Source organism: Papilio xuthus, unplaced genomic scaffold (genome assembly GCF_000836235.2).
Source record: "Papilio xuthus unplaced genomic scaffold, Pxut_1.1 DF827679.1, whole genome shotgun sequence".
NCBI lineage: Eukaryota > Metazoa > Arthropoda > Insecta > Lepidoptera > Papilionidae > Papilio > Papilio xuthus.
In genome coordinates, this window is record NW_013530970.1 from 5,418,415 (window position 1) to 5,429,607 (window position 11,193).

General features: G+C 33.4%; 2 protein-coding genes across 2 annotated transcripts; one reads left to right on the forward strand and one right to left on the reverse strand.

Moving 5' to 3' along the window:
* Positions 1–157: 157 nt before the first annotated feature.
* LOC106117955 (leucine-rich repeat-containing protein 47) lies at positions 158–5,641 on the reverse strand. Its single transcript, XM_013312488.1, has 6 exons — positions 4,905–5,641; positions 4,150–4,578; positions 3,427–3,586; positions 2,813–2,915; positions 1,793–1,951; positions 158–1,470 (listed from the first exon to the last, which is right to left on the reverse strand). Exons 1-6 carry the CDS (start codon positions 5,524–5,526, stop codon positions 1,363–1,365), a joined length of 1,581 nt encoding a protein of 526 aa, XP_013167942.1. The 5' UTR covers positions 5,527–5,641; the 3' UTR covers positions 158–1,362.
* A 1,292-nt stretch (positions 5,642–6,933) lies between these two features.
* LOC106117652 (collagenase-like) lies at positions 6,934–10,920 on the forward strand. The gene is made up of 8 exons (XM_013312043.1): positions 6,934–7,027; positions 7,368–7,410; positions 7,580–7,736; positions 8,782–8,951; positions 9,145–9,246; positions 9,524–9,663; positions 9,955–10,063; positions 10,492–10,920. Exons 1-8 carry the CDS (start codon positions 6,977–6,979, stop codon positions 10,791–10,793), a joined length of 1,074 nt encoding a protein of 357 aa, XP_013167497.1. The 5' UTR covers positions 6,934–6,976; the 3' UTR covers positions 10,794–10,920.
* The last annotated feature ends 273 nt before the right edge of the window (positions 10,921–11,193 follow it).

Below are 11,193 nucleotides of genomic sequence, written 5' to 3' on the forward strand. Positions count from 1 at the left end.
GCCTTTTAATAGTGCATGTAGCCGATCGTGATCAAATTCAAAATCAGATGATTGCTTTTTTAGTTTTTTACTACAATAAAACCCGTAAAAGAAGGGGACTTAACAAGATAAAGCCATAGTATTTTTCAAAAATATTTATTTCACAAAAAGTAACAAAACTTTTTCTTATTTTAAGATAAACGCAAAATCAGGCGATAGCGAGTTTTCAAAACTTACATCACAGATAAAAATTTAACATTAATAGTGGCAGCAAATCAATACTGACGGTTATCATAGATAATGAAAAGCTGCTATTTTGTTTTAATTTTTTTTTAACGCAATTCAAAGTTTTAATATAACACGATAATCAATCAAATAGACATCAAATTCTGGTAAGATTTAACTGTAAACCTAAGTTTCAGTTTAACATACAAATTATAATTATGAAAATATATGTTGAGTTATTTTTAAAAAGTGTTATAAGTAGATATTAGTTGACATTTCAAGCGTTGTTGGTTTCAATGCGCAGAGCTTAACACCTAGGAAAAAATATGTTAACAAAAAAAAACACAAACCTTATAGAAGATGAATTATACATTTTGTACTTTACATTTTCCTGGTTTTAGCTTGAAATCTTCAAACTTCACTATTGATTTTATGTTGTTTGACAACATACAAATAATGTCAATAAATGACTTATTCACATTTATATTAAGAGAAAAAAAGCATTTAAAAAACTTACAAAAATTAAAATAGAACATTAATAGAAAATCACGTTTATATGACAAATATTAAAAAGAATATTTTGTCTTTATATAATATATAGATTAAGAAGGTACCATTGATATTGTTTATGTGACACGGAAGAGCGGGACTTCCAATCACAAGCCCGTTATGAATGCTTAAATGGAAGTCCCGGCACAAATGTTAGTATGTATTTTTGTTTAAACAATAAATCATTTTTCATTTTTTTTTTCATATTGGTAAATCAGATTGATTATGATTTAATTATTTTAATTGCAACATTTTTGGTGTTTCCATTGCCAACATATTTGTACAAAAGCACATAACCTGTGAAACACATTTTGGCAGTGGAAAAGATTGAATTTAACCAAATTAAGATTGTCAGATATTTGCTGCGGGGTTAGACAAATTGCATTCGCTACTAAGCGATTCCATAACAAACTTAAAATGTATACAAGTGAAAATAACTTTTGATAAGTCACGTGATTGTCACGCGTCAGTTCCATACATTTTTGGAGTTCGATTTCATAAAGGGAATCGCTTCGGGGCGAATACACTTAGTCCAATCCTGCTGGTCGGAATTTCCTATTCCGAAATCATTAATTACAATTGTCAGATTATGTAATTCAATTATGTACTTTATTTCTTTGGCATACGGTACACTTTAATATTAGTGCCTTCGTACACGCAGTCCGTTCGCGATGGGTACACACTCTTCAAATTACCTTCTGTATCCACAATCTTTACCTGTAGACAATGGAGAATGGACAATGAAACATTGAAGTTTATACAAAGGAGAGAGGAAAATCAACCTATTACTTATATAAAAGTACCCACTATTTGACAAAAAACTTTATGGTTTGTAAGTACCCACAAATTGATCAGACACATTGCTGAAATTTGGTATAAATATAGACTATAGTCTGGAAGAACACATAGGCTACTTGTAAAGTTTTTTTAATTCTCGCGGTGTCGCGGGCGACAGCTAGTAGTAACATAAACCAAGGTATCTGTTAGATGGCTCAAAGGGTAAGAACCTAACTTGTAAAACGATAATTAAAAAAATTACCTGTTGTACAGATAGTGTGTGGTAACCATCATCTTCTCCCTCGTCTCCGATGCCTAGCAACAGACATTCCTGCAACAGCTTGTCCATGACCGTCTTGCAGGCTGAGAGAGACGCGTGTGACGTCACCTCTACTAGCATCGTCTTTGTGCTGCTTGACATCTAAAATAAAAGAGAAAATTTTATAATTTTATTATTAGATTTTTATAAATCTTACTAATATTATAAATGCGAATGTTTAGATGGATGTTTGTTTGAAGGTATCTCCGGAACGGCTTAACAGATTTTGATGAAATTAAGCATACATATAACTATCTGGAAGAAGACATAGACTACTTATCAAGATTTTTTTTAATTAGCGCGTACGGAGTCGAAGGCAATAGCTAGTATGTGATATAAAAGACATTTTTTGTATCAATTTCCTTATAACTACCACATACCACATACAATACATTTCAAGTATTTATTATTCAAATTATTGGATGAGGAATTTAATTTCAGTAATAAAAAGAATTGTAGACCTGCAGCCAACAAGTTGTCTATATTAATATTATAAAGAGGAAAGATTTGATTATTTGCATTGATTGCTTCATTCTCCTGAAACAATTTGAAAAACTTTCATTGTTGGGAAGCTACACTATCCCTGGGTGACATCATCATCAGTTCACTATACGTCCCCACCTAGGGGTTCGGTGCCTACCCTAAGTTAGGGGGGTTAGGCCATAAGTCAACCACGCTGGCCAAGTGCGGGTTGGTTGACTTCACACATATCTTTGAATTTCTTCTCAGATATGTGCAGGTTGCATCACGATGTTTTCCTTCACCGTAAGAACGCGGATAAATGTACATATGTAAATCGGAAATCGAAAAACATATTGGTACATAGCGGTATTGGAACCCAGGACCTGCAGCTTGCAAATCAAGTGCTTGACCACTGAGTCATCGACGCTGGGTGACATAGACTATGTATATCTCCGCGGTCGATGTCGCGGGCATCGCTCGTGTAAAATAATATTAATTTACCTTTGTATCCTCAGAGTTTGTTATGGGTGGGAAACTGATTACTTTTCCGCTAGCATCTTCAAGGCATGGATACTTATGTTTGCCTTCTAATAAATATAAATACCTGTAATTAAATCAATTAAGTGAACATAGGAATACCAAATTGTATACATAGCGGTATGTTTGGATAGATAGATATTTGTTTGAGGGTTGAACCAGAACGGCTGCATGGATCCCAGTGAAATTTGACATACATGTAGAACATAGTTTGGAAGAACACATAGGCTAATAAAAACGTTTTTTTAATTCCGAGTGGAATCACAGGCAACAGCTATTACAAAATAAGGCTTACTGATGTTTATAGAGTTATCAAAGAAAAACTGGACATTTATTAAGAGTTTAAGCATAAAATATATTTATGTGCTGTTTGGGTTCACAATGAAACTTGGTGCAAGCGTTGCATGTAAACTTACAAAATGGTAATCCTTTCTGGTACATATGTTTGTCATTTGAGACTTAAAGTTTAAATGAATTCAACTATTTTAAAGTGTAATGTATTCAATCAATGCTTCTAAATTGTGTTCTAATAGTAATATGTATTTGAGTTGTTTTTTTTTAATTACTATTGTACCCACTTATGTATTCCAGTGTAAACATTTCTCTTCTTCTCCTTCCTAAGAGCTTCAGCTTCTGCTGCTAACTGCTGGAACAGCTGTTCTCCGCTGAATGGTCGAGATCTCGATAATGGCGTGAGTTTTAGTACTTTAGGAGGCTTTGCTGTGTAGATTAGATCTCCTGAAATAAAGGTACAGGTTAATACATTGGTTAAGGTAATTAAACTATATAATTTTATGTAAATAATATCTCTATTATGAATAATTAGGTATGACAAGTTTAGTTTAATATTCAAAGCAGTCAAACTGCGTAAGCAATTTTGCGGAGCATGGTTTAAATGAAAATGTAATTTTTTATGAATAAAAAAAAAATCAAATACTTTTAGCAATTATTATAAATTATTTAAACTTTCGTGAGACTTTATAATAAACTAATAAGGAATGACTTAATTCAAATATGATTGTTCAGTGATAGAATAGATTAGTTCAGACCTGTCTTCAGGGCGAGAGTTTACTTGGTGTCATGGAATGATCATTCATGAGTTGAGCCATTCCTAATTAGTTTGAATTGTTAAATATTCAGTATATAATTTTTTTATATAAAGTTAAAAATATTTATGCAAAAAATTTTTTTGTAACTTCACATACATGTCAGAGAGGAAATAACTACAATTATCTGTTTTCTCAAATGCACATTACTGATGTTATTTACTATTTAACTTAATAAGAATGTTAAAAACGTACCCGGTGCTACTTTACACATATCATGTGTAGCTATGGTCGCTACGTTTCGTTTATCACAAACAGTATCATGTAATTTAGTCTGTAATTGTATGAATTTCTTAAATAATTCATCCGTTAAATTGATATTATTTATAATACAGCACAGTATGTATGGACGTATGTTTGCAACTTCCGATTCAATTATCTTAACTCGTACGGTGTCATCTTCGACATGCAATATTTTCATTGAGTGACAGAGTTCTTCAATATCTTCTGGAGGAGGTTCCTCTTGCTTCTTCCCTTTCTTTCCTTTACCTTTGCTTGTTTGTTGTGTTTGTTCGGATTTGGGACAATGTTCACGGATGTAGTCAAGGATTTGTTTTGTACGGCATTGGTCGACTAACTTCATGAGACGTTTGTCTGATAGTTTGTTACCTTTCAAATTTAGTTCTGAAACAAAGCATTTCATTACTAAGTATATAATATAATTGAATTATTACTTTTTTTTGGGCAATATTGCACAATATGTAAATGTATTATGCAATTATACCTAAAAATGTTAAGTAAGACTAACTTTAATTTAATTTAAAATAATAGGTGTCTTGAAATCATTACTTTTTTAGTATTATTCTTAAAGAATAATTAAGTTATATTCATTTTAGTTAATTGTTTGTTACAAGGTGAAATTAAACTACAATATATTTGAAAATATGATGAAATTGAAATGCAATAAGAGCATTGGTTATACATTTATATGATTTAATCTGTTGCCTTACCTTTTAATTTTCCTAAATTGGCGAGTTCACCAGGAATCATTTTAATTTGATTATCGCCAATATCAAAGTTTTTCAGTCCAGGCAAAACACGGGCCACATGGCTAGGTAAAATTTCTATACAATTCCCTTTTAGCTTTAAATCAGTTAAATGTGGCATATTCGCATTTTCAATGTCCAAAAAACTCGGTAGTTTGTTATTTGAGATATCAACAGATATCAAATTCGGAAAATCACCGAAACTAGGCATCGTATCAATCTGGTTTGAACTCAAATTTATATTCATCAATTCCTTCATTTTGTTAAGACTATCAGGAATCTTTGTTATTTGATTACGTGATAAATCTAACACCTTTAATTTCGGTAATGAGGTTATGTTTTCGTTAAAATCTTGAAGTTTATTACCAAACAATAGAAGTGATTGTAGATTAACTAACAATTTAATATCGTCTGGTATTGATGTAAGGCATGTATCGCTTATATTTAAAAGGTTCAAATTTGTTAATTGAAAGACAGTTTTATCTAAACCCTCTTCAGAAATCCGCTTCGAGATTGCGGCACCCGCCAATTTTATTTCGTGTCTATTTTCAGCTTTTGCAGTCGTTACCTCTAGCCACACACCCATGATGAAACACTGCTATTAATGTACACTTGTTTAAAAGAGGAAAAATCGAATAAAGTAATTTTTAACAAAAACCACGTCGTGTTGGCCAATTCAAAATTAAATAATGAAAAAAAGTGTTTTGAGTTTTAACTGTCATCAAGAAAATTGTCAAAGAGTATATCACAGAGACAATTACTTACTCTATGTAAAGGCGTGTTCCCACCGCTTTGTGTTCACCAGTGTTCTTATATCCTAAAGAACGAAACTAGAATTATCTTGTGATAATTTTTAGCGGGAGTACTAGTAACTTAGGCTTCCATGGGATTCTTCAATTTTTCTAAACTGCCTTTTGCTCAGTATACCACCAGTCACCATGATCTAGATCACGATCATCTGACAAATTATAATACACTAAAAAAATTAATTATGAAAAAAATATATATCGCTAGAATAACGTATTACAGCTAAAAGCTGTATAGCAGCTGAGACCCTACTCTTGGCTTACTTGGAGCCGATTTTTGTTCCTCATGAATGATATTTCATCTGTTAGCTGCATTTTAAAACAAAGATCTTAATATTTTAATTACAACTAAATAAACTGTAATATACGTAATACTTTCTATTTAAGAACACGAAATCATCGAAAAAGAGATTTAGCGATATAAAAAGAGTTAGACAAGGATATCTGAATTCTTCCACATGAGTTTGATACAGATTAATTATTATCATCACAGATAGTAAAACGTTAAAAAACATACACCGACGACATTTGCTCGTATTTTGTCCTGTATTCTCCATTCTGGTTGAGTCGGGCCTGTTATAGTGCTACCATTCACGTCCTGTGGTGTCAAAGGCGCATTTCAGACATTTTTGCAATACTGGCTGACGCACGCGACTCCGTCCGTGCGGACTAAAAAAACGTAATAAGTAGTCTATGTGTTCTTCAAGACATGTTTTACATCTATGCCCAATTTCAGCGAGATCCATGCAGTCATTCCAAAGAAACCTTCAAACAAACATCCATGCAAATATTTTTTTATAACAGAAGGGGGCAAACGAGCAGCGGGAACACCGAGGTGTTCAACGACGCCCATGGACATCAGTGGAACCGCAATTCCGTTGCCGGCCTTTAATATATAATTATTAGTAAGAAGGAAGATTTGAATTGAAGCCAATGTCTTTGTTGATATCATGATTTCATCGCTATGATTAATACCTATGATATTTTTTATCACAATTTCATTCATATCAAAAATGTTTATAACAAAATCACATTTGTTAAAACAAAATAGGCATATACAAAACCTGATAATTAATTTTAAATGTAATTATTATCTATATCTGTTTCCTATTATTATCATAGTTGTAAGGATAAAGTGATATTTTAAATTAATCTACATTTGTTATCGATTAATTACATTTGAGTATAATTATAATACGTAAACCTTGCGTTATTGACGGACACGAGACAATGGCGGGCTGGTGTGTTGTAGGGTTTTTAGTGGCTGTGCTTGGGAGTTCGGTAATTATTAAATTTATATAAGTCACAGAATAATGTAACCATAATAAATTATTAACGTTTACAATAATAATTATAATATAAATATATAATTGACTATTAATATCTTTTATTAAATAATTTTGTGTCAATTAAAAAATCGACAATCACAACTACGAGTAATTCGGATTTTTTTACTTTTTTATTCACCGTGGCTCACCATGAGTTTCTGGAATAAAACATATCGTCATCCCTGTCATTGTCTTTGACAAAACAGAGATAACAATATGTTTTAAACGGGGATTTTGGTATCACAGACAGTAAAAGGTTAAAAAGTTATGCCATTTTTTTGTTTTAATTTCAGATAGCTAGCCCAAGGGTAACTTTTCCAGAAAATGTTTTGCGCAGTAAGTTTTATTTTATATTAGTTAGGTTTTCATGTTATAGGTATTTCTAACGTTGTCGAAATAATAGATATGTTTTAAATTACATATTTTATTTAGGTAGAATAAATCGAAGGTGAACCTTACAGAGCCAGATTGTGATTTAGAAGTCAAAATACTTTTCTTTTCGTAGGTCAAAATCGTATAGTGTCAGGATGGGAGGCGGAGGAGGGACAGTTCCCTTATCAAATCTCACTCCGGATGGTCAACCTTGATGGTAGAGTCAATGGATGTGGTGGTACCATCATACATTCTGAATGGGGACTAACTGCAGCCCATTGTACAGCCACGTAAGCATTATTGATCTTACTAATATTATAAATGCGAATGTTTAGATGTACGGATGGATGGTCGTTTGATTGAAGATATCTCTGAACTGTCTGTTGCATGGATGTCGCTGATTTTATTTATCATATAGGACATAGCTAAGAAGAACACGTGGGCTACTAATAAAGTTTTTTTTTAATTCCACACGGACTGGGTCGCGTGCGACTGCTAGTTTTGTAACATTGCTCTAAGTTACGTTTTAAATTAACCTTTATGAAGTCGGCACAGTGGTATCTGCTTCCTGCAACTTTGTCCACGTGGAACTAAGCACAAGCTAAACTAACCGTGGGCTTCTGAGATCAAAATGTGTGTATAAAGATTGACACATCAGAGATAACAATACGTTTTAAACGGGGATTTTGGTCTCGGAAACCGACGGTCCAGCGTTTCTGCTATGCCAATCTGTAACGTATCTCTGTACCAAATATCATCCAGATTTACTTGTTATACTGTCGTTCTGACGTAAAGTGGTTAAAAACCTCTTTCGGATTAATATTAGTAAGAACTAACATCTACATATTTTTATATCTACTCATACATCCTCGCCGGCAATGTAATTGATAATTTTGTGACATATAAATAAATTAACAAAGTTAATGAATTTATCGTGTAAAGATAAATAATCTCGAGTGTAATGTATATTCTTTAAATTACGATAAAGTTACATTACTACGAATATAGATTCAATCTTTAAATAGGACAAGTTGTCGCCCTAGGCTCCATCCGAGCGCAATTAAAAAAAACTTTATTAGTAGCCTACTTGTTCTTCCAGAATTTTCTACACTACATCTTTACCAAATATCATCGAGATCCGTTGAGCCGTTCCGGAGGTACTTTCTAACAAACATCCATTCATCCATCTATCCACTTACCTTCGCATTTATAATGACTTTAACGTTTTTGGAGTAAACAAAGGTATAGAACCCTCGTTTGTTTTGGCACGTCGCATCGTTACTGGCAGGCCAAACTCAGGTTACCAGTAATTAACCTTTGTTATTACTCTTTCAGGCGCGTGACAATTGTTATTCGTGCCGGTACTGTAAACCTTACGAGACCAGAAAGCATCTTCGAGACAACCACTTACTACAATCACCCACAGTACATCGAAGCGCTGCAGTCTGTGGTTCAACCGCACGATATCGGTCTTCTGAAGTTCAACCGCGTTTTGCAATTCACAGGTAAAATAGAAAATAATACGCCGTCATTTGTTTCAAATACATGAATAATAGAGATATGTAGGTAGTTCAAATTCCATACATTACTGACACTACTGTATAAATCCGAAATACTGAATAAAATACAAAGAAACAAGATTTTTGTAAGATATAACTGTAATATTTTCTTGTAAAACCTCTCATCTTTTTCTAACAGACCGTATCCAACCAGTACGCTTACAATCGTCTTTTGACGCCAACAAGGACTACAGTGACGTCAGGCTACAAGCCAGTGGCTGGGGACGCACCTGGACCTCAGGTAAATTGTTCAAGACTGCATCACTGGAATGGTATTAAAGAAATTATGCTATATAGTTTTATTCGAACTTTAAAAAAAATAGAGTAGAAGGGCAATCTAACTCTTCTAATCATCTATGCTAGATCTAGGAAAGTGGGCAATTTGCCCATATTCCGGGAAAATCATATAAACATATCGGACACGACTTGTGGGCAATTTTAACACATAACTATATATTTTAGTATATTTTACCAGTGGAAACCCATAGTTACAATATTTATTTATTATATTTCTATAGGTGAGTCTCCGGAGAACTTGAATTGGGTTTACTTACGCGGCGTATCAAATGCCTTCTGCCGTGGTCTGTACGGCAGCATAGTTATCGACTCTACTATCTGTGCGAGCGGCTATAATGTAACCAGCCAGTCTACTTGCCAGGTAATTAAAAAAAACAAAAGACGAATTGATAACCTCCTTCTTTTGCTGAAAAAAACTGTTTAAAACAATCGATGTTTAATTTTGCCACTGAAGACTGCATGAAGCTGTCAGTTTTTGGCGGGAAATAGTAAAAAAAATATCGCATATAAAATTTTGTAAATTACTTTATAGAGAAAATATCGATTAAATGTTACAATGTAAATATTGTGCGAACCAAAAATTTTCTTAACTGCTAACTTTAACTTTTTAAATTTATTTTTATTAAACATAATTGTTTCTGCGTTATGACAGGGTGACAGCGGTGGACCTCTGCTAGTAGAAGACGTCGATGGCCAACTCACTCAGATCGGTATCTCCTCTTTCGTCTCGGGCACTGGCTGCCACACTGACTTCCCCGCTGGTAAGAATACACTGCACGTGAAAAATAATTAAATGTGCAAGGCAAAATGAACATCATCGTAACAAGGCAATGTAAAATGTAGTTTTTCGCGCTTTTTAAATAATTTATTGCATATAACTAATATGTTTCTTTATCTACGTTACTATTGTCTATGTTCGTTCACAAACAACACAATATTTTGTTGCATTAATAGCAGTCAGTTCATAAGACAAGGGCCTTATTTATATTATAACTAGTTGTCGCCCTGCGGTTCCGTCCGCGCGGAATTAAATACAATTAGTAGCCTATGTTCTTCCAGACTATGTCCAACATCTAATCCAGAGAGGTCTCTAAGCCTTTATGTAGATACCTTCTAACAAACATTTTTCGCATTTATAATATTAGTAAGATAAGATCATTGAAGAGTCTATTTAATATTAATTCTACAGGTTTTATTCGTACCGGTCCTTATCATGAATGGATAAGCGAAGTGACAGGTTTGAACTTCGACGTGCAAGTTGAACCTACCACCACAACTGCGGGAATTGATACCACCACAGCTGACTCAGAGACGACCACCGCAGAACCTGAACCCACAACCGTGAGTGAAAATGAACCCACCACAGTATCTGAACCTGAACCTACGACCGTGAGCGAACCTGAACCTACGACCGTGAGTGAATCTGAACCTGAAACAGAACCAGAAGTAACAGAAGCACCTAGCAAATATTTCTTCTGGTTTAAATTCTAAATATATACTCCAATTTACGAGTACTATCCAACATTTTTGAATAATTTATGTAGAGTTTTTCTAACTAATCAAAATGTATGAAACTATTTGGAAATTTTATATTTGACATTAAAGTATTATTCACAGAGTGTTTCTTTTATTACAATAATTACAGTAGTAATTTACCTTTAAAAAACTAAAATTACCAAAGTACGCGTCCAGTATTCTTTCCATACAGAATTGTCTAATTAAAATCAGAGGTTTAATTTGGTCTATAGTCGTTTATTTAAATTGGTTACGTCACGGACCTTAAAGATTGGTATGTGAAAGTATTAGCTTTTCCCTGCGACTTCGTCTGCGCGGAATTAAAAAAAAACTGAATAAGCCTATGTGTTTCACACTGTCTTACATCTGCTAAAAT